The sequence below is a fragment of the Papio anubis genome, chromosome 1, assembly GCF_008728515.1.
Source record: "Papio anubis isolate 15944 chromosome 1, Panubis1.0, whole genome shotgun sequence".
Taxonomy (NCBI): domain Eukaryota; kingdom Metazoa; phylum Chordata; class Mammalia; order Primates; family Cercopithecidae; genus Papio; species Papio anubis.
Genome location: NC_044976.1, coordinates 82,864,103 through 82,888,251, shown reverse-complemented (window position 1 = coordinate 82,888,251; position 24,149 = coordinate 82,864,103). Strand labels below are relative to the sequence as shown.

Genomic DNA, 24,149 nt, shown 5'->3' with positions numbered 1-24,149 from the left:
CAGCACTTTGGGAAGCTGAGGCAGGCAGATCACCTGAAGTCAGGAGTTCCAGACCAGCCTGGCCAACATGGTGAAACTCTGTCTCTACTAAAAATACAAAACTTAGCTGGGAGTGGTGTCACACGCCTGTAATCCCAGTTACTCGGGAGGCAGGAGAATTGCTTGAATCTGGGAGGTGGAGGTTGCAATGAGGCAAGATTGCGCCACAGCACTCTAGCCAGGGCAACAGAGCAAGACTCCATCTAAAAAATAATAATAATAATAAAAAATAAATAAAAAAAACCGTTGACACCAAAAAAAATATGTTGGAGCCATATCATTTTCACATCAAATGAGTCCAGTTGTGGCGCAAGCAATGAGAACCCCATTTTTTTTTCCAGAACTCAAGTACTTGCTTAAAACACTTAAAAACTTTCATTTAAATTTAAGAACTTATATGATCACATTTTAAACTGGTATTTTTCTGCTTTGCAAGGAAATTCACACACAGAAAACCCATCATTTTCACACCCAATAACATGCCCATGCAACCTATCTTTGTTGATCTGTATGTTTAATGATATTTCCATTTCGTTTTGATTGATATTACATATCTAATAATATCTTAAGAAGCTGAGTTGATAAGCATTTAAGAAATATAATTTGAGAAGGTATGGTCTTTCTCAATAAGAAAGAAAAAAAAGAACTTACCACAGCTAAATTATTTCCAATGCATTTCAGAAATAAAAATTTTTCTGCAATAGCATCTTCACCCAGGAATTCACCAAGACGCTCCCTCAGGGCTCGTAAAGTAAGTTGAGGAGATACTCTGAAATATTATAAAATTGCCTTATAATATAAAATGAAATAGATTTTGGATATACTAATGATTCAATAACTTTAGTCAGCTATCTCAAACACAAAGGTTGATTTAATGTGTCAGATATAGCTTAATATATTATGTTTCTACACTGCTGGCATTTTGTAGGTCTTCCATAAATATCTCTTAAAATAAATAATTAGAAGTCTGCCTTTAAAATTATGCAAATAAACACTGTTTATAAATGTTTTGTACTGAAAAGGAAAATGACTGTCTCTTAGAAATCTACTTCCAAATTTTATTGTTAAAATTTGCTGTGGAATAGATGTACCTTTACACATACATTAATGAATGATTTAGCCACAGATATTTATTTTGGAAGTTTGGTAGCAGTAGCTAGTGCTTAAAATTTTTTAAAATAATCTAACATTGCCAGATTCCACATCTTTGTTTATTAGGGATACTTTGCTCCTGAATATCTAAAATTTAAAGCCATCACTTATCTATCATCTGAGCTCTTGTTTTTCTAGGACCTTATGAAAAATATTAGATAATTCATTCAATCAACATATATTTGTTGAGCATCTATTATGTGTCAGACATTGTTCCAAGGGATGGGAATATGGCAGTCAACAAAACAAAAATCTCTGCCCTCATGGACTTTATAATCTAGTGGTGGGATAGAAAACATTAATGAAGTAAATAAGTAAAAAAATGTAATCCATAAGACACTACTAAGTACTACAGAGAAAAATAAGGCAGGGAAGGGAGAAGAGAGATTCTTCTTTCAGGCATATTGTTACATGACTACACATATACGTGCATTAGAGAATATCCACACAAAAAGGTAATATGTGAGTAAAGACCTGAAGGAAATGGGAGAGCATATGGTTAGGGCAGAAAACTCATTCTAGGAACATAAAGGAACATGAAAGTTCCACCAACTGAATAAATTGAGAAGAACACTAGTTAAAATACTTTTAAAGTAAAAAAAAAAAAAAATCAACTGATGTTCTATAGAATTAAGTTTAATAAATACAACAGAAAAAAATGGAATACATACATCCCTCTGAACAAACAAAAAACAAAATGAACTAAAAATTTGTTCTTAAGTTGGCCACTTGGCATTTGGAGTACATTTTCCCTTGGCAACAATGTTATAGATGTGGCTATGAGATTATCTCAACATCTTTGGCATATGGTGTTTTTTCTGTGGTCTGCAGTAAGAATCCTAGGGCAAGACTAGTTTTCTTAACATCAACCTTTACCTCACCTCACTCCCCACCTACTCAGTTCCACTGGGGTGAACTTGTGGAATCTTTATCCTTTGTATATTTTCTCCCTATTACAGTTCTGATGATTGCTAGCCCTCAGCACCTGCAAAAGGTTTAATACTGTGGTTTGGGGAATGTACTTATTCCCCAGAATTCCAGGAAGAACCTGTTCCTGACCAAGGAGAAAGGAATGATTGTTCTTACATCAGGCATGTCTGTGTGTCTGTGCTTCTATGTAACTATCCACTTTTCCACTGATGTTTTGTTATGCCCTTGATTAGAATCCTTCTATTTAGAAAAATATTTATATAACCAAAACAGAAACAGAGCGATTGCAAATATAGTCTTATCTCTTAATCAAATGAAGTTTGATACTCCCTGCATATTAAAAGTCAAAGCATTTAAATGAATATTCTTGAATGCAATATTAAATATCTGAGAAACCTTTAAAAGTTTGAATATGGCCTACTGTTAATATTAGTAATTTCATAGGAGATAAAAATGGTTCCTGAGCATAAGCTTTTCTTCAAGTTGTTTTTATAAATCAAGAAAATTACTTCTATGCTTTTGATGATGAAATATTAATTAAAAATTTAAAATGTTTGTATAGATCTGATAGTGAAGTTTTCTGTATGTTGCATTTTGAACACTAGAGCACTTAAAAGATTATCCCCTCGCTATACTATTGAATATTTGCAAAACCTTAAGAAATTTGAAGTAAATATGAACTTATCTTTATATAAATATATTAATATTTTACAGGGGGAAACTCTCTCTTGAACTAAATATTTATATACCTGTTTCTTAAAAAATACATTTTAATGTTTTTTTTCCAGAACAATAAAGTAGTTGAAAAAACATTAAAAAATTTTAAAGTACATATTAAATCTGACAATATTATTTTAAGGTTAAATATTCTATTTACACTGTCACCCTGATTTATTATAATCTTACTTTCCTGGCTTTAATGGAAGCTGCTCATCAATAATATTTTCATTAAAACCATTAGCTATTTTAAAAATACATTACAAGGTATATATATACACACACATATATATATGGGGGCACATACTTTTTCTTTTGCCCCAGGTTTCAAAATGATTAGGGATGGCACTGTTGGATTCTGTCTCTTATTTAAAATATTGGTATCTTGTTCATCATGGATTTTTTTGCATTAATTTTACTAAAACAATTTTTTGGTAGCCCCTTAAATTTTTCATCTATGGCAAGTACCTCATTTGCCTCAGACTAGTCCTGGTTTTGTGAGAACTATAGCCAATAAACAATAAATACTGACTTCTAAGAAGTAAAATTAAAAAAAAATTTTTTAAATTAAAAAACAATAAACAAAACACTAATAGATAATATAGATATTATAAAGTGGTAGCTACTAGGGAAAAATAAGTAGGGTGGGGTAAAGAAGAATGGGAAGATATGGAATGGAGAAGTTTTCAGTTTTAAATATTCAGGGTAGGTCTCATGGAAGAGGTGAGATTGGAGTAAAGACCTAAGGGAAAAGAAGGAATTAGCCAAGTGAAGATCTAGAGGGAAAGAGTTTCAGAAAGAGATAAAATAAAGGTATTAAGGTGAGAGCATATCAGTATGATTGAAGCAGAGAGAGTAGGGGAGAGAGTAGTAGAAGATAAGTTCAGAAAAATAAGGAGGTAGAGGGGAAACATATAGCGCCTTCTGAGCCATTTTCACCTATAAAATGGGAAGCTAATGCATGGTTTTAAGAGAAACATTAAGATCTGACATATATTTTTATTTTATAGGAAAAATTTTAAACATACATATAAATAGAGTAATTCTCTCTCTCCGAATAAAATATTCAAAGTAAATCGGACATCGCGACACTATATCCCTAAATTATTTGGTATCCATATTCTAAAAATAAGGACCTCTGTAACATAATCACAGTTTCATTTTCACATCTAAAAAATTAAAATTCCTTAATGTCAATTAATATCCAGTCCATATTTAAATTTTCCCAATTGTCCTCGAAATATTTTCTTAACCTGGAATTCAAACAAGGATCACACAATGCATTTGGTTGTTACGTCTTTTAAAACTTTCATCTTGAAGAGCTCCCAAACCTATTTTTTGCTTTTTATTTTAAACATGGCATTGACTTTTTAAAAGATACTGAGCCAGTTGTCTTACAGAATGTTCTACATTCTGAATATACTTTATTATCTCTAAGGTGTCATTTAACTTGTTTCTCCAACCTCTCTTATCTCCTGTAAACAGTTAACTATCCAGCCTTCAAGTGACACAGGGGCAATAATATTTTATAAGTGGTGTCCTGTATTTTATATTGCATTATATCAGGATATACATAATGCTTTACTTAATTAGTTGAGTGATAGGGATCATAGCTAGAACAGACTATAAGAGGCAAGAAAAGGGAACTTGTTATGAAGCTACTGGAATAATTAGAGTGTGAGACAATGGTGACTCATGTGCTAGCAGTAAAGGTTATTAAAAAGCAGTCAGATTTTGTATGTATTTAAAAGTTAGAGTCAATCAATTGGAAGTGGAGTTTAAGAGTCAAGTAGAAGAGTCAGAGTCAATCTACTGGAAGTGGAGTTTGAAAGAAGAGTCAAGTAGAAGACTCAAGTATGCAAGAAGAATCAAGTATGACTCCAAGGCATTTGGCCTCAGATACTGAAAGGATAGATTTGACCTTTCAGTATCTGAAATGGCAAAAGTCATGAGTAGTGCAAGTTTTAGGGAAGGGAAAAAAAATCCAGTTTCAGACATATTAAGATGAGAAATCTATTGGCCATCCAAGTGGAGATGTCAGTTAGTCAGTTGAATATAGGCCTATGTGAATCTGGAATTTGGGAAAGAGGACTGAGATAAGGCTATAAATTTGGAAATCCTTGGCATAAAGTTGGTATTTAAATCTATTAGACTAGATGAGATCACCAAGGAATGAGTGTAGGCAGAGAAGAGAACAAAGAGCTGAACCCTGATGTATTCCAAAATTAAGAGGTCAGTAAGAAGATGAAGGCCCAGTAAAGATGACTGAGAATGAACAACCAGGGAGGTAAGAAGAAAACAAACATAAAAGAGCTGAACCCTGATGTATTCACAAATTAAGAGGTCAGGAGGAAGATGAAGACCCAGTAAAGATGACTGAGATTGAACAACTAGGGAGGTAAGAAGAAAACAAACATAATATGTATGCTAGAAGCCTAGTGAAGCCTATGTCAAGGAAGAGAAAGTGATTAATGGTGTCAGCTATTGTGCACATATAGATCAAGAATGTTTAGGATAAGAATTAACCAACAGATTTAGTAATGAAAGGGTAAATTTAATGAGAACAGTTTTGGTGGAATAATTGAGATGAAATCTTGATTGCACTTGGTTTAAGAGAAAATAGAGAGAAGGTATTGGGGGTCTGAGATGGTATGACATACTTGTTCAGAAGAGTGAAAGAGTGAATTAATGAGTCGCAGACAGTAAGACTGCCCACCAGAAAAGATTCCATTTGAAATTCATGGTCATGAATTTAAAGTGAGAATGGTACTTATGATGGTATACATTTTTTTTGTCTAGCCATGTTCAGCTGCTCAGGTGTAGGTACAGAACAGGTGGAGAAATGCATTAACCATGTTTGTTGTTTTGCCAAGCAGCACAATGAAGTGACAGAGGGGCAAGGAGTCAAAAGTATGTGCAAAGGAGTGATCATGACTGCTCTATGGAACTTAAGCTAGATATGGAGGGTACCACCTTCAATCATACAATTGAGAAATAGTAAAAAAGGTAATAGAATCAATGCATTGGGGATCCCAATATGGTTGGGGTAGAGGAAGTGAGCTAGCGACACGAGAAGTGTAACCAGGCAATGGGATATATGAAGTTGGCATCATGGTGGAGTCAATATCTAATACTTTATATAATTTATGTTTTTGCTTTTATAAAACTTTTCAAAAACAATGATAAGCAGGTCTTTCTTATATTTTAGTATAAAAAGATTTTCTTACCTCTGATGAGGAAGGTCGACTTGGATTGAGCGACATATTTACTAATGTCTGAATGGGATAATTATCAATTTGAATTTTGTTTCTTTTTTTATCTTTCTTCATTTAAGTAGTATTAAATAAAAATTGTAATAGTTTTTTGGCTTAAGGTAGCATTCCACTCATTTCTGGTCTCTGATTTGTTCAAGAAATAAAAAGGAAAACACAAAAACATTAAATAAACTAAAAATGAAAACTTAGAAATATATATAATCTTTATTATTCTAACTCAAAAGGACATATTACTAGTAAACAGGACTGTGTAATGAAATGAGTATAAATCTATACAACTAAGTAATGTGACAAATTACACTATAATGGACTTGTGACCAGGACATACTTTACTATTCTAAATAATTCATCTTTTCTTGGTCAAAAATTAAGGTTAAATAGATAGCATTTTACATGAAGTAGAAATACACATTTGGAAGTAGAAAGACAGAATTTATGATACTTGGTTAGGATCAACGACAAATTCTAAGCATGCCTAAAGTTTTAATTAGCCTCTGGGCTAGTTAAAATGGCTATAGAATGATGAAAAGTGTTTTACCATATACATTTCTTCCTGGGTTTTGATGCCTCAATAATAAAAAACATGAACAATCATTTCAGGTGAAAATGCCAGTCTTTAAATATATCAGGCTTCAGTTGTGTATTATTCCCTGTGTTTTTCCTCAGGATTTATGGCAGTTTACAAGAATATGATACAATTAAAAATATATAATGTATATAAGAAAAAATAAAAAATAAGGTAGCTGAATTATTACTCTAAAAGGAATTATCAAAGCAGGATAATCCTTAAGGATACACTAATCATATCAACACAAGAGCTGAAGCTTTTCTAGATTTCAAAGCATTGCTCTTCCTCGATTTATGTTAAAATAAGGATTTATCTCCAACAAAACTTAAAATTCCTCTGATCTAGTACTGATCGCAGCTCTACAAAACCCTAACAAGTACCACTAATTGTTTTAATGGTATCAAAATTAAAAGATTATCTCCTGAAATATAGCATCTCCTTAAATTAGTTTTACATATAACTTTCCATATTTCTTATAATAATTAAAACTTAGAATGTGATTTATCATTTTGACGATGTCAAACGCTATTTTAAGTACACATTAGTACTTTAAGAAAGTATTTATATATCTATACAAAAACTCTGTATGCCACTGTATTAATATTAGCCTCTATTATGAACCTAAGTGAAAGATGACTCAGATACATATATGGTCACTTCATTATTAAATAATAATTAGTTAATAATCTATAATAATTATAGCATAAGGACATTCATTGATTCACTGGTATGCAAGTTAGTAGGCTAAAAGTTTTAATTTGTTACATATTAAAATTTGATATTTTAATTCAGAACAATTTTTTTTTCTTTTTTTTTGAGACAGAGTCTCCCTGTGTCACCCAGGCTGGAGTGCAGTGGCGTACTCTTGGCTCACTGCAGCCTCTGCCTCCCAGGTTCAAGTGATTCTCCTGCCTTAGCCTCCCAAGTAGCTGAGATGACAGTCGTGTGCCACCACTTCCAGTTAATTTTTGTATTTTTAATAGAGACAGGTTTTCACCATGTTGGCCAGGCAGGTCTCGAACTCCTGACCTCAAGTGATCTGCCCATCTCGGCCTCCAGAAGTGCTGGGATTACAGGCATGAGCCACCAATGTGCCCATCCCAGAACAAATTTTTAATTAAACAAACTCAAGATAGATCAGTCAAGACCTGCTTTATTGTTGTCCTGAGGTAAACCTATACAGGACCCCACTATACAGGTTGAGTATCCGTAATTTTAAAATCTGAAATCTGGAATGCTCAAAAATCTGAAACTTTTTGAATGCTGACATGATGCTCCAAAGAAATGCTCATTGGAGCATTTTGGATTTTGGATTAGGATTGTTTAACCGATATAATGCAAATACCCCAAAATTTGAAAAAATCTGAAATCTGAAACATTTCTGACACCAAACGTTTTGGATAAGGGATACTCAACCTATAGTATCCCTTCTAAAGTAATGGCAAAGAAGCCATGTTTGGGATTTTAAGAACTCCCTTTATCATTTCTGACGCGACCAACGCTGGAGACCAAATCCTGGGCTGACCAGAAACAAACAAAATGTTCTGATGTAAAAAGATGAGCCCTTGGGAATTAGACCTGGGAAAAGAGCTCAAGATTCAAGCATTAGTAGACATTACTAACAAGAATATAGAAAAGAGAGCCAGGTGCCGTGGCTCATGCCTATAATCCCAGCACTTTGGGAGGCTGAGAGGGGCGGATTGCCTGAGGTCAGGAGTTTGAGACCAGTCTGGCCAACATGGTGAAACCCCGTCTCTACTAAAAATACAAAAAAAAAAAAAAAAATTAGCTGGGTGTGGTGGCATGCGCCTGTAATCCCATCTACTCCAGAGGCTGAGGCAGGGGAATTGCTTGAACCAGGGGAGGTTGCAGTGAGCCAAGATCGTGCTATTGCACTCTAACCTGGGCGACAGAGTGACTCCATCTCAAAAAAAAAAAAAGAATACAGAAAAGTCATGAGGCAGTATCATAGCATCATAGCCATGAGGCAAGCCTATGTTACGGGAAAGCTATACTTATCTATAAAGAGATAAAAAAAGATAAAGCATAGAAAAAATGACTAAGTTAACTGGTAGTGAGAAGCAAACTGAGGAAGTAACATAGCTGATTCATGTTTATAACTAAGCACTAGAGAGGAATCAAGAAGTCTTGGGGCTGAAGTATCTAGCCTTAGATCTACTTCGAGTTTGGCTTATTAGCGTGACAGTTTCTGTTTTGGGATTTACAAGGGATATGTGCCTCCACTGCTGCTCTACGTTGATCTTTACAATAATCTCCTCATTGCTTGTGCTAACTTGAGTAAGCCTTTGCTATTGAAACTACGAGAGGCTAATTAAAACTTTAGGCATGCTTGACTGGCGTGGTGGCTCACGCCTGTAATCCCAGTACTTTGGGAGGCCGAGGCAGGCAGATCACCTGTGTTCGGGAGTTTGAGACCAGCCTGACCAACATGGAGAAACCCCATCTCTACTAAAAATACAAAATTAGCTTAGCGTGGTGGCGCATGTCTGTAATCTCAGCTACTCCAGAGACTGAGGCAGGAGAATCGCTTGAACCCGGGAGACAGAGGTTGCGTGAGCCGAGATTGCACCATTGCACTCTAGCCTGGGCAACAAGAGCGAAACTCTGTAACAAAAAACAAAACAAAACAAAACAAAACAAACTTTAGGCGTGCTTAGAATTTGTAGTTGATCCTAACCAAATCATATACTAAATCCTAACATATAATATGTGGGATTTTCACATTTTTTACCTGTTACTAATTAGCTAATGAACAAAACGATGCCAACAATTCAAATGAAAGGAGACTGATATCTCAATAACCAAAAATAAAGTGACTATTAAGTTCCTGTCTAATCTTTCATTTACTGCATAATTTTGCTTTACAACTCTACTGCCAGGAATGGAAAATCAATTTTATCTTGCATGCTAATTCCCATCAACTGGTACTGACTATCTAGAAGTGAATTACTAAGTAGGATCCCAAGGCTACATCTCAGTAGGAAATAGTATAGAATCGAATTACCACAGTCAACTATGGGTTTGAGAAGGAGTAACTCTTGGTGGATGTATAACCTATCTGCCATCTCTGATCTAGTCCCTCCTTTCAAAATATCTACCCATTATGTTTTCTCTGCACTTTTCCAAAATGATTTTCAGTGTCAGTAGCAGAGCTGAAAATCAAGCTTAAGAACTTCTGATACTTACTCAGTTTCCAGAAATAAGGATTCTAGTAATTTTTATTTCCTGTTTGATTTGATAATACGGCATACAAAGATTGCTCAATGTACTTTAGAAAATCCTAAATGCTGACATGGGCTATGTTTAAATATATTAATAAAGTAGAATCTCACACAAGGTAATCAGATTGATTGGGAGCCAGAAAAGCAGATTTCTGGTCCCTTATAACCTATAAAACCATTCACTGGTTCAAGTGTCAGTTTCTTAGTGGTAAGTGACTTGAACTCTTCAAAATCCTTTGCAGCTCTAAAATGTTTTGATTACTTGATTGCTCAGGGAATGCAACAAGTGAAAGGGAAACTTACATTCTGGAATAAAAAAATCAGAATACAGTTAACTTTATGACAGATGATGGGAGTATTTTTTTCACATAATTCCTGATTCTTAAATCACCAAGGCATGAAGTCTATCTGATCAGGATAGATTCAGGTTATGTATATGTCCTGGGAGTTCTGCTTTATTTGGTTCCTGGTTAAGCTGTAAATAAAATTCTAATCAATTTAAAGGGTAACCTATCTTAGGTAAATAGATTAAAATGCCTGAAATGAGGCCGGGTGCGGTCGCCCATGCCTATAATCCCAGCACTTTGGGAGGCTGAGGCGGGTGGATCACCTGAGGTCAGGAGTTTGAGACCAGCCTGACCCACATGGTGAACTCCGTCTCTGGTAAAAACACAAAATTAGTCAGGCATAGTGGCGCATGCCTGTAATCCCAGCTACTCGGGAGGCTGAGGTAGGAAACTTGCTTGAACCCAGGAGGCAGAGGTTGCCGTGAGTTGAGATCACACCATTGCACTCTAGCCTGGGCAACAACAGCAAAACTCCATCTCAAAAAAAAGAAAAAAGAAAAAAAGCCTGAAATGCCTGAGGGCACTCCAGAATCCACAAGCATTTATAGTAGTTAGACTTGTGGAACCAATTGAGGAATGAGGTTTGTTTTCTAGACAGGTCCTAATGTAGACAAAATGGCATACTTGTCTTGATTTGAAACCTTCTCAGGAAATATAAGGACATTTTAGAGTGGGGGAGGGTCTCCCAGAGAGTAACAGAATGATATAGGGTTAGAATCTATGTTGGAAAAGGAATTATAGAGTTAGGTTTCTTTTACTTTGTAATTTTTGTGGGCATGTAGTAGGTGTATATATTTATGGGTACATGAAATATTTTGATACAGGCATACAATGTGTGAAAATCACATCAGGGTAAATAGTGTATCCATGACCTCAAGCATTTATCCTTTCTTTGTGTTACAAAAAATCAAATTATACTCTTATTTTAAAATGTTTAATTATTGTTGACTATAATCACCCTTTTGTGCTATCAAATACTAGATTTTATTCACTTTATCTAACTTAATATTTCTGTACCCATTAACCATCCCCAGTTCCCACCCTACTACTCTTCCCAGCCTCTGGTAACCATCATTCTACTATCTCTATGAGTTCAATTGTTTTATTTTTTACTGCCAAATAAGTGAGAACATGTGAAGTTTGTGTTTCTGCACCTGGTTTTTTCACTTAACATAATGACCTCCAGTTCTATCCATGTGGTTGCAAATGAGATAATCTCATTCTTTTTTATGGCAGAATGGTACTCCATTGTTTATTTGTACCACATTTTGTTTACTCATTCATCTGTTGATAGACGCTTAGGCTGCTTTTAAATCTTGGCTATTGTGAATAGTGCTGCAGTAAACAAGGGAGTGCAGATACCTCGATATACTGGTTTCTTTTCTTTTGGGTCTATAACTAGCGGTGGGATTCCTGGGACATACTGAAGCTCTATTTTTAGTTTTTTTGAGAAACCTCCAAGTTGGTCTCCATAGTGGTGGTACTAATTTACATTCTCACCAACAGTGTACAAGGGTTCCCTTTTCTCCACATCCTCACCAGCATTTGTTATTGTCTATCTTTTGCATAAAAGCCACTTTGAGGAGAGATGATATCTCATCGTAGTTTTGATTTGCATTTCTCCTGATGATCAGTGATGTTGGAACACCTTTTCATATACCTGTTTGCCATTTGTAAGTCTTCTTTTGAAAAGTGTTTATTCAGCATTTTTGCCCATTTTTAAAGTGGATTGTTAGATTTTTTTTCCTATATAGTTGAGCTCCTTATATATTCTGGTTATAAATCCTTTAGCAGATGAATAGTTTGCAAATATTTCTTCCCATTCTGTGACTTATCTCTTCACTTTGCTGATTGTTTCCTTTGTAGTGCAGAAGGTTTTCATTTTTATTTTTTATTTTTTTGAGACAGGGCTTCTCTGTTGCCCATGCTGGAATGCAGCGGCATGATCACAGCTCACTGCAGCCTTGATCTCTGTGGGTCACCAAGTAGCTGGGATCACAGGTACATGCCACCATGCCCAGCTACTTTTTGTATTTTTGTAAAGATGGGGTTTTGGCTTTGCCATGTTGCCCAGGCTGTTATCAAACTCCTGGGTTCAAGCAATCCACCTGTTTCAGCCTCTCAAAGTGCTGGGATTACAAGCGTAAGCCACCATGCCTGGTCCTGTGCAGGTTTTTAACTTGATGTAATCCCATTTGTTCATTTTTGCTTTGGTTGCCTGTGCTTGTAGGGCATTATTCAAAAAATCTTTACCCAATCCAATGTACTGGAAAGTTTCTCCAATGTTTTCTTTTCCCTTTTTGAGAGCTGGAGTCTCACTCTGTCGCCCAGGCTGGAGTGCAATGGCATGATCTCAGCTAACTGCAATCTCTGACTCCCGGATTCAAGTGATTCTCTTGCCTCAGCTTCCCAAGTAGCTGCGACTACAGGTGTGCGCCACTATGCCCAGCTAATTTTTGTATTCTTAGTAGAGACAAGGTTTCACTACATGTTGGTCAGGCTGGCCTGAAACTCCTGACCTCAGGTGATCCACCCGCCTCGGCCTCCCAAAGTGCTGGGATTACAGGTGTGAGCCACCATGCCTCACCCCAATGTTTTCTTATAGTAGTTTCATAGTTTGAGGTCTTAAATTTAAGTCTTTAACCCATTTTGATTTGATTTTGGTATATGAGGAGAGAGATCCAGTTTCATTCTTCTAATATGGATATTCAGTTTTCCCAGCACCATTTATTGAAGGGACTGTCCTTTCTCCAATGTATGTTCTTGGCACCTTTGTAAAAAACGAGTTCACTGCAGGTGAATGAATTTGTTTCTGGGTTCTCTAGTCTGTTCTACTGGTCTGTGTGTCTGTTTTTATGCCAGTTACCATGCTGTTTTGGCTACTATAGCTCTGTTGCATAATTTGAGGTCAGGTAACATGATTCCTCCATTTCTATTTTTTGCTCAGGGTAACTTTGGTGACTCTGGGTGTTTTATGGTTCTGTGTAAGTTTTAGGATTTTTAAAAATACTTCTGCGAAGAATGTCATGGGTATTTTGATAGAGATTGCACTGAATGCAGATTGCTTTGGGTATTAGAGACATTTTAACTATACTGAATCTTCCAATACATGAACATGCAGTATTTATGGTTTTCATTGTAGAGATCTTTAACTTCCTTGGTTAATTCGTAAGTATTTTACTTGCAGCTACTGTATATATTTTCTTCTCCAAACTTCAATTTCCTTAGCCATTATAAAAACAGTGTAAGCTCATTCTTTGAGAAAGAAGTCAGAATTGTGAAATCCTCCTTTGAAGGGATTGCTTTTAGTTAAACTACAAAGTAAGGCATGTGAATCTTATTTATTCAAATTCTGAATTTAGACCTAGTGAACTAAAGAACTTAGGGTATTAATTGATAAGGTGAAGATCTCAGGTAAATTTAAATTGACAGTGCTCTGCTGACAAAACATAAAGTGACAGCTTACTTGGTTGTCTTTTCTTGCCATTTATTGCTACAAGAATCCTCTTGGTGACAAATTGTTTTTACAACAGGCCAGTCTTCAACCAACTGAAGGGTGAGCATCTATGTCTGTACAGTTGGAAACATGTTTGAAATGTTTTAGATCATTGTGGAAGGTCAAAGGACATCTCCTAAACAAAAATTTAAGAGATACAGATAGTTCATAAAGTATATTTACTGGTAATCACTTCAGATGCAACAGAACTTACAGTTATCTCAATGGTTTCTTTTTTTTTTTTTTTTGAGATGGAGTCTCGCTCTGTCCCCAGGCTGGAGTGCAGTGGCGCCATCTCGGCTCACTGCAACCTCTGCCTCCCAGGTTCAAGTGATTCTCCTGCATCAAGCCTCCTGGGTAGCTGGGACTACAGGCGTGTGTCACCACGCCCGGCTAATTTTAGTATTTTTTAGTAGAGACGAGGTTTCACCACGTTGACCAGGATGGTCTCAATCTCCACCTTGTGATCCGCCTGCCTGGGCCTACTAAAGTGCTGGGATTACAGGCGTGAGCCACCGCACCCGGCCTCAATGGTTTTTTTTTCTTTTGTATCCTAAATAGAATCTTTAAACACACGCTACAAATAATAATATCTAGTGTTTGAGACAGCAGTCCAGTCTGCGGTTTCCCAATGCAGCAGTTAATAAAAAAGCAATAAATTTTTTTTTTTTCTGAAACTGTTTTGGCCTAAAACACTGTTTATTCCTCAACAGTCTCCCTCACAGAAGTAATTATTGGACCATATATTCCCTAAAATCTCTTCCAGCATTAACATTCCGCAGTTCTAAGAGTTCAGTGATACATTTTACAAGTACTGTAAAATAGATCATTCTTTAATAAAGATACTTGTGTTTAATCTTACAAACCTGTAAAGTGTGAATGACGTTTTAGCATTACACAGTCAACAAAGCACCAAAGGTAAAATAATTATAATCCCTTTTGGAAAAAGACAATATTTATTGAGATAGCTTTCATATTCTTTTTATATATAATGTCATTTCATTCTGAAAAACAACTCTACGAAGCTTTATAATTTATTTTGAAATAAGGAAATAAAGCCCCAGTAATTTAAGTAGCTTGCCCAAGAATACCATAAGTAGCAGAGCCAGAATTCAAACCCTGGTTTTAACCCCAATCATTAATTACATCCGTACGAATTAAGAAAGATGCTAAACTTACGATGTACATTTTTGCGAACTGATATAAACTGTTGAGCAAGTAATTTAGATTTTGTTGACCAGCGCAATTACACATGCTTCGCTAATAAAAAATTTGAAATCCATTAATGATGAAATTATTCACATTAATGGAAAACATCAGCGCATTCGGAGACTGACTACCCCAAAAGAAATAGGAAACATCTGCCCTTAGTGCTGTGACATCACACACACATTTCCATGGATGAAAGAAAGACGTACTGACTGGCTGGCTGAGCCTATTTTGTTTGGTTAGATTCTACCCTCTCTCCTAAAAACTCCTTTGGGACTCAATTTCAAGCAAGAGGTAATAAATTACAACGGAAATACTAAAAAACAAACTTTCCGGAAACACCAAAACAAGTTTTATTTTAAAAAGTACAATAAGTGTTAATTCTCCAGAGTAAATGGGTAACAGAGTAGACAGGTGTAATCTTCAGCCAGCACCTTGGCTTCTTCACAATCTCCTTCAGAAAAACCGATTCAAGAGCTAAGAAGCCAGTCAAGTCAAACCTCGAGAAGGTCCTTTCTCCAGCGAATCAGCGCCCCTGTTCCCCGCCTGCCCGGCTCCGCTGGGTAGGCGACAGCGACCTCCGCGTCTTCCCTCCGCCTCGTGTCAGCCGGACTGGGGGTTGGGGGTGGAACTGAGAATGCCTGTTGGCCAAACTAGGATCACAGAGAGACACGCCTGTACGGGGCGGGGGTGTGCGGGTGACTCACGCCGGGTGCATAGTAGCTCCTACGCTTCGGTGGGCATCTCCCCTCACTTCCCTCAACCCCTCCCACAAACTCTCAGAGGAAAACTGAGACCTCCTCGTCACCCGCCGCCGGACCTTTTAGAAACTCCCACAGCTCTGACTTCCCTCACTGGCCCTCTTCAGACCCCCTCTTAGGTCTTAGCGGCTAACGATGAGCTGTCTCCTTACCTCTCCCTAATCGGTCCCTCTGCAGAGGAAAGGGGAACTTAACAGTCCAGTCGCGCTCGCCTCCCCGGCAGCCGCGCCCACCGACTGCTCCGCCCCTTCTCCTCCCCCTCCTCCAGGCTCGCGCTCCTGGCCTGGTGAGGAGCCGGAACAGAGGGTGGGAAAGGCGCGCATGCGCATCGAGGGTGGAGCCGCTGAGCACAAAACCGGAAACTTAGAGACAAAGTTCGGAGCCCCGCCCCCGCCGCGCGCTGCTTAGTTGTCTGGCCCCTCCGACCCACGGCCCACGACCCACCGACCCACGAATCGGCCCGGCCGTCGTGTGCACCATGTCTGGCTCCTCCAGCGTTGCCGCTATGAAGAAAGTGGTTCAACAGCTCCGGTTGGAGGCCGGGCTCAACCGCGTCAAAGTGAGCGAGGGCGGGCGGCCGAGGCGGGAGGAAGGCGGCGGCGGCGGCGGCAGCAGCGGCGGGTGGGATCCGGCGGCCCAGCTGGCGGGGGCGGGCGGGACACGCGCCGGCCCTCGCTTCCCCTGAGAAGACGCGCGCTCGGCGGCGGCGATCGGGGAGCGGCAGAGAAGGCGCCGCGTGGGTCTAGGCTGTGTTTTGGGGGGACGATTAGTTCGCCCTTCCGCCCCAGGACTTTCCGAGGAGGGCTGGCCCCTGGGCTGAACCGTGGCCCACATTCCGGTCCTCCTCCCTCTCTACCTCCCTTGGCCGGCTTCTCGGCTGGTCTCGCCAACAGCTGCGCCTCCGCGCGCCGTCCGCACCCTTCCTTTCCCACTTCGCCAGCCTCCTGTTTCTCATCGGACAGGGTATTTTCCGACTTTTGATTCAGAGCAGACTTTTCTCCCCCCATTTTATCTTTCCCAAACCTACTTCCTTTAGTATTAAATTCTTACCTTCAACTTCTCTTGTCCATTGAACACATACTTTTAAGCGAATTATTGCATAACTTAAACTATGGATTAAAGAAGCATTTTTCGACACGATCCTGGAGTGTGAAGTTCCGGTTAGTGCCCCGTACAACCTCGAACAAAGCGTGCATTTCATACCTATGGCACAGTTTGCTCGTATTTGACCTTGGGGGTATCGACTGGTCCGCATGCCCGAGAAAATGATTATTGTGGGTAATTATTGGTCTTATTTTGTAGTCTGGTTAGTATTGGCCTTGTCTTGGGGTACTTTGGGAGCAAAAGCGTTTTGTCTGTGTTGATAGAACAACTTGACATTCAAGTGCTGTTCTAAGTATTTCCTGATTTTTACAGTCCTGAATGGATTGGCTTCTTTCTGGTACAATAGGTCAGGCTACATGTGAAACACTTCTGCAGTTAAAAAAAGAAACAAGAATGTAAATCATGTGCCCTGTTAAAAGCAGCCAGTTCCTAAGATGATTTGATTTTATACTCACCAGGCTAGTCTTTATTACTTCCTGAAATGTTTTGTGGAGTGAGAGAGGTAGGGTCTCTAAGCTTTCTTAACTGGAAATGTCAGAGACCTAGCTTACTCAGTCGTGGTCACCTCAAAAGGGAAGGGAAATTCTCAGTCGTCTTGTTGTAGGATCCCCCTGAGAGAGGGTCTCCCATTTAGCTTTGTTAACTAGAAATGTGAGGGACCTAGCTTACTCAGTTGTGGTCAACTCAGAAGGGAAGAGAAATTCTCATTCGTCTTGGTGTGGGATCCCCCTCACTTAGAGTCCTTGAAGTGCTGTAGACCTCACTGAAGTTTGGAATCTATTTCTCTACTCTCCCAATTCTTACCTCATCACAGTGGCTTCTAGTGAGTCTTGGCTGGATTTGGCTCTGAAATTCGAAATCATTTATTAACCATTATATATCATTCAGGGATGCCTTTATCACAGATAGGATGGACCAAGAAAGAAAAAATGGGGCGGGATAGTGAAAGCAATAAATTGTACATACTTAGTCTCCAAAGAAAATGACATGAGGTCTTCAGAATAAAATACTCCAAGAACTTTACTTTGGAAACCCTAGCTGCTGCTCCCCTAATCCCCCAAAACCGATCCTACCTAAATCTTCAGTAACCTTCTGGTTCTGGTCGGGATCATTAAAGGCACCAGAAATGATTTGGTTTTGGAGTTAACTGCCTGATGTTAAGGCTGTAGCAAGAAGGGGAGCATCCCCTTTGGGACTTTTTAATGAGCTTTTCTTTAGATATGTTGCTAAATGTGGTTTAACATTGGGTATCTGTTTTATCAATGACTGGGCTACGTGATTTTTTCTGAGATTTTTAAACTACAATCTTTTAACCTTTGAGTACAGTTGATAGAACTTATCGTAAGTGCTTGACAAACTGTCATAGGTAGGTCAGGACATTTTTGAGAGTGAAAAGGGGCACTAAAAATTAGGCCAGGATTACAGGGTTTCAACCTCCTGGATGGTGATTGTTACAGTGCCTTGGGGGCTAGCAGCTTGTTCCAGTTTTAGAGTCTTTGTCTCAGCTTTCCTCACTGTTTGGAATGCTGTTTCTCACTGATGGTTATTTGGTTGGATCTCTTGTCATTGAGATCTCAGCTTCAATGTCACCTCAGACACCTTCCCTTAGGTGGGCACCCAGTCACCATCTAACCAATTACTCATTTTACTACAGAGCACCTTGTCTGTCATTTTCTCTTAACTGTCAGCTCCTTAACAACGGGGCTCTCTCTGGCTGTTATGTATTCTCAGTGCCTTAAGTATATGCAGCACATAGTGGTGCTTGGAACTTGTGAAAGGGAGTTACATTGGACCCCACCTACACTTTAAATAGAAAATTAACAGGTACTCTTTATGCTTCCTGCTGGTTAATAGGAACACTAAACATTGTTACAACACTAAACACTAAACATTGTTACAATATTTGGTGAAAAAGGACACCACTGTTCCCCTACTTTAGCTACACTTCTTTTGGAAGGGAGGGGATGAGGGGGTTTAGTCATTTGTAAAAATACTTCTTTTACATAGGAGCTATTAAACCTATGGAACTCATTACCCTGGACTGTTGTATAAGCCAGACACACAAATAGATTCGATAAGCGTTTAGATTCATCTTAGGATGATGAATTATTTTATCAGGTTGGAGGTACAGCTGTAATCTGCAGGGGTTCTTGGTATAGAGAGCATTTGTGATGCTATTAATTCCCTAAGGTCACATATCCAGCTGGATGGACTGGACACCTGCTCCCAGCCTCCTTGCGGTAAAGACTGAGAATAAAATAAATGAGTATTTCTCCCACTTCTTAAATCTCAGTTCAAGACTTCAGATATTAGATGCATTTCGGGCATGTTTTATTCATGTTCCACGTCTGAACGGTTCAGTTCATTGTTTTGGTATTTGTGTACCATCAACTATTTTAATGTTATTAAACTAGACAGTGACAGATTTCTGCCCAGTGTCATGTGACTGAAAGGCTGATAGCAAACATCAATTTAACAGTTTTTCTGAGCAGCCTGCCTTTAAGAAACTATTGACTTAAATATGATTTAAGTGTTAATATACATATACAGAGCCACTCAAACAGGACTTAAGGAACTTCTATGGCTTTATGGTTATTTTGTTTATATCCTACATCACCTTAGCAGAATATATAGAAATAGTAGATGTCTAAGTGAAAGAATGCATGCCTCTTTTAATTTGTTTTAGTTTAAATGCAACAGTATAAGGGTCTGATAAATTTGAGGATCAGTATACTGAATGCATTCTTATAGTGTTTGCGTTTCTAAATTATGTGCTATCCCACATTATGTTCATTCACAGTAGCATTTTTCCAGTAATACTGCTTTCAAGACAAAATAATAGTTTGCTAGAATGTTATTGCTTTTTGTTTAACCTTTAATTTTTTTTTTAAGAAACAAGATGTTAAGTTCCCTCAGGTTTGCACTTGAACAGCCTATTATTAAGATGTGCTGTGCTTTGCAAAAATAAACATAATTCTACTGTTTGTACTCAGTCATCTGATGCTTCTAGTAACCAAACAAAAGAAAACATACTTTAAATCAGTCTTATTTACAAGCATTGGTTTTAAGTATTAAGAGCTCACTAGGCTGGGTGCTGTGGCTCACGCCTGTAATCTCGCACTTTGGGAGGCCAATGTGGGCAGATCACAAGGTCAAGAGATCGAGACCATCCTGGCCAACATGGTGAAACCCCGTCTCCACTACAAATACAAAAATTAGCTGGATGTGGTGGCAGGTGCCTGTAGTCCCAGCTACTCAGGAGGCTGAGGCAGGAGAATCGCTTGAATCCAGGAGGGGGAGGTTGCAGTGAGCCAAGATCCGCACCACTGCACTCCAGCCTGGCCACAGAGTGAGACTCCGTCTAAAAAAAAAAAAAAAAAGAGCTCACTATATGACTTAAGTCTTCAATTATTATATAGTATCTTCTTTTGAAGCAAGAGAAGTACTGTTCTATTGGAAGTACAGTATTTCCAAAGATTGAGAAAACCGTCATTAAAATGTTCTCACCATCTGGCGCTTCCCTCCCCTCTTTGTTATGTATAGGTTTCCCAGGCAGCTGCAGACTTGAAACAATTCTGTCTGCAGAATGCTCAACATGACCCTCTGCTGACTGGAGTATCTTCAAGTACAAATCCCTTCAGGCCCCAGAAAGTCTGTTCCTTTTTGTAGTAAAATGAATCTTTCAAAGGTAAGTTTCCTTAAATTAAAACCAAAAACCCACATTGTAGGAATAACTAGTCTTCTCTTTCTTTGCAGCACTTAAAAGATCATCCCATGCCCTTTCCTTTGGCCCTCCATTTCCAGTATTTTTCTGTTTTGCAAGGAAAGTAAGGATTCATGAAACTTGCTGACTTAGTAGTCATGAAGGCTAATCGTTTCTATTTTACTATAAGAAGGTTAAATAGAGGATTTAATAACCATAAAGAGGGTATAGGAGAGTTACTACAAAATCCCACTGCTGTAACAAGCCATCTGTCACTTTTTAGAGCATTGGCCTAATGGCATATGCATCTTGGGAGTCCCCAAGTACTAGTTTTCTTTTTGTGTACCTAGCAAATATTTATAGACAGTTTTTAAAAAAACTGCATTGTTTATGGGGATAACTTAAAGTACTACCAACTGATTTGGATTAACTCTGATGTTATTGCTCTAACTAAACCCAGCTGTAGAGCAGTATAGCAAAGATTGGGAATTGGAAATGCAAGAGAAAATCAGATGTAATTGAGTAAGCCAGTGTGGTAAAGGCGTTTGGACTGAGGTAGAACAGGCTTTATGTTTTGTTCTCATTTGTTGGATTAAAGATGAAACATGAAGGAAATGCAGTATATGAGTTCTTGGTGGCAAACAGACAGTGGACTGAATTTCAGAGAATTAAAACTAAAGACCCTGCTGGCTTTATTAAAGCATGCTTCAGTACATTAATTTGTGCCTTCCAGATCAAATGCCATGTGTACAAATGTATGTTAGTCTAAGAGATATGACAAAAAAGGTTTTGGATCATTTAAAATGTAACTGAAGGGTGCTGCATTTTATAAATTCTTAGTACTTTAGTTAGGGAATGTACTCAATATTGACCTATGAGAGGCAAACTAATAGTACTTTGTAAAAAAAGGTTTTGTGTATGGCACACAGCCCTTACTAACATTCTGACTCTCCAAAGTCCAGGAAGCTGCTTCCTAAAATACCTTGTTACATAGTTGTGCCCTCCTTAATTAAGCTTTGTAGACCTGGTAGTGTCCAGGAAGTCTGTATGAGTACATGTTTCCAGTAAATACAGTGATTGGTTAAGATGTTTTAAGTTTTTTGAAATACCGGGGGAAAAAAAGCCCTTTGAAAACAGGTGTCATGTGCACAAAAATGCACATGAAGAAGTAATTCACTTTCATATTTAACTGTTTATTATAATATTCTTTGTTTCTTGTACTATTCATTTAATTCTTCATGGTAGTTTTTGGAAGTTTCATATTTTTATGGTTTATTAATGATTTTTTTTAACCTCAGTTCTTGTATTCACTTTACAGAGTGGTTTATTTTCATTTGAATAAAATACTGGGCAGCTGTTAATAGTTTATTAGTTTGTTCATAGGAATCTACAGATAAGTGTTTAAATGAATGGCTCAAGTTTAAAAATATGGCTGGGGTAAGAACCCAGAAGGTAAAATAATGTCTGTTAATCCCAGCAGTATAAGAAAACAGCTTGGTGGATATTGAGATTTGAAGCAGTTTGGGCTAGGAGAAGAATAATTGGGCAACAAAGCATTGCTTCTCAAGCTTGAATATATGCAAATCAATTTGTTAAAATGCAAATTCGAATTCAGAAGGTCTGAACTGAGTCCCTACAACTTGCATTGCTTACAACTGCCCACTTACACTGATGCTGATAGTACTAGACCTACACTGAGTGGCATGAATGTAAAGAATCTACATTGGAGTTATGTGTATAAATATAGTTTTATCACTGGAGTGCAATGGGGCAGTCTCAGCTCACTGCAACCTCTGCCTCCCGGGTTCAAGTGCTCCTGCCTCAGCTTCCTGAGTAACTAGGATTACAGGTGCACACCACCACACCCAGCTGATTTTTGTATTTTTAGTAGAGACAGGTTTCTCCATGTTGGTCAGGCTGGTCTCAAACTCCTGACCTCAGGTGATCCGCCCGGCTCAGCCTCCCAAAATGCTGGGATTACAGGCGTGAGCCACCGTGCCCAGCTCTGTATTTCCTTTTAAGAGGAATTTTTTTTTTTTTTGAGATTCCAGCTTTTAAAATTTTTCCTTCTTTACACACAACAAAACAGAAGAAATAATACAGGATTAAAAACTTAATCAGTAGAACATGTATGCACAAAAAATGCAGATAAGACGACAGGCTTATTGTCAGTGAGGAAACACATGTAAAATTAAGGTAGTTTTTGTATGAAACATTTTATGGGTGCCATGAAAATGTTTTAATTAAAAAAATTCAAGGATCAGTATTTGCTGTTTTTCATTCTGCCTTTTTAAAATGGTGAATTTCTTATTTCATTAAATATTCTTTGTAAACAAGATCTTTAATGGTTGTACTGTGATTGAATTATACTTCATTGAATATTTAAGTTTCCAAAATTTGAGGTTACAGTGAGGTGAAGATTTTGGTGAACAACTATATATATATATACTTAGTACATCTATTAAATTTCTAGAAGTAAAATTAGTCAAGGAGTGAACATTTAACATTTTTACAGTGTTGTACTTGATATCCCCTGTCAATATAATACTTTGGCCTTCCACTAGAAACATGAGAATGCATGAGAATGCTTTTTCCTTGAGCCCTAAGTCTTGTTTGTTACTATTTTAGGTGGGATTAAACATTTTTCATAGCATTCTGTTTATGCCTCTTCAACATTTTTGTTACAAAATGTCTCAACACTTTTGTACCTTTCCATATCAATAATCCTAAAGTTAGTATGCTCATGTTTTAATTTTTTGGTGCACTTTTTAAAATTTAATATTCTTTCATTTTTAAAATTTTTTAGTTGATACTCTTTTAACTGAAATATTTTATGGTTAGAAAACATAAGGCATAACTTATAGCTTTGTATTCCATCATATGTAGAAACCTTCGTTTATCCATGCTCTTATGGAGTTATACTTAGGTGTTTCAGTTCTTTGTGGTTAAAATACTAATACAGTCAATATCCTTGTACATGTTTCTCTATGTCTGGGTTTATCTAGGTAACTAGAAGTGTGGTTGCATCTTCTACTTCACTAGACTCTGCCAAACTGCCCTGCTAAATACTTTTGCTCATTTTTCTAAGGATGTTTGGATTTTTCTTGATTTAAGAGAGCTTTATTAACCTTTTTTTTTTATTATATACAGAATGTATTTTGGCAGTAATCTTAGCAAGTTAATCTGTAAGTCTGTTTATAAAACAGGAATGACTTATACATCAGAGTGGTTGTGAAAATTAAGGGAAAGATTTTACTGGTTACTGCACCATAGGCATTTCCCATCCTGTTTCTCTTAGGTTATTCATGAAAAAAATTAAAAACTATATTCTTTGATACTTTACCCTAACTCACCTTTTTTTTTCTATCTTAGGTTTCCCAAACCACTCCTTATGATCCAGTGAATATTCAAGAGAGCTACATTTGAAGCCTGTACAAAAGCTTATCCCTGTAACACATGTGCCATAATATACAAACTTCTACTTTTGTCAGTCCTTAACATCTACCTCTCTGAATTTTCATGAATTTCTGTTTCACAAGGGTAATTGTTTTATATACACTGGCGGCAGCATACAATAAAACTTAGTATGAAAGTTATATTTTGCAT

General features: G+C 37.6%; 2 protein-coding genes across 2 annotated transcripts in view; one reads left to right on the top strand and one right to left on the bottom strand.

The window, feature by feature from the left end:
- SPATA1 (spermatogenesis associated 1) overlaps positions 1 to 16,049 on the bottom strand; it is a 57,774-nt gene extending 41,725 nt beyond the window's left edge. The window contains exons 1-4 of the mRNA XM_031665290.1: positions 15,889 to 16,049; positions 6,066 to 6,236; positions 1,711 to 1,743; positions 691 to 810 (exon numbers count right to left, since the gene is read on the bottom strand). Of these exons, the coding sequence (XP_031521150.1) occupies positions 691 to 810; positions 1,711 to 1,743; positions 6,066 to 6,167 (255 nt within the window). The 5' untranslated portion in view covers positions 6,168 to 6,236; positions 15,889 to 16,049. The remainder of the gene's footprint in view (positions 1 to 690; positions 811 to 1,710; positions 1,744 to 6,065; positions 6,237 to 15,888) is intronic.
- On the top strand, positions 15,732 to 24,139 carry GNG5 (G protein subunit gamma 5). The gene is made up of 3 exons (XM_017963053.3): positions 15,732 to 16,295; positions 20,384 to 20,528; positions 23,916 to 24,139. The coding sequence occupies exons 1-2, from the start codon at positions 16,215 to 16,217 to the stop codon at positions 20,507 to 20,509; spliced, it is 207 nt and encodes a 68-aa protein (XP_017818542.1). The 5' UTR covers positions 15,732 to 16,214; the 3' UTR covers positions 20,510 to 20,528; positions 23,916 to 24,139.
- The last annotated feature ends 10 nt before the right edge of the window (positions 24,140 to 24,149 follow it).

Excerpts from the sequence above, each read along its gene's own strand:
- GNG5 (XM_017963053.3), top strand. The coding sequence starts at position 16,215 with ATGTCTGGCTCCTCCAGCGTTGCCGCTATGAAGAAAGTGGTTCAACAG. Across the intron at positions 16,296-20,383 it reads CCGGGCTCAACCGCGTCAAA|GTTTCCCAGGCAGCTGCAGA; the intron begins GTGAGCGAGGGC and ends TGTTATGTATAG.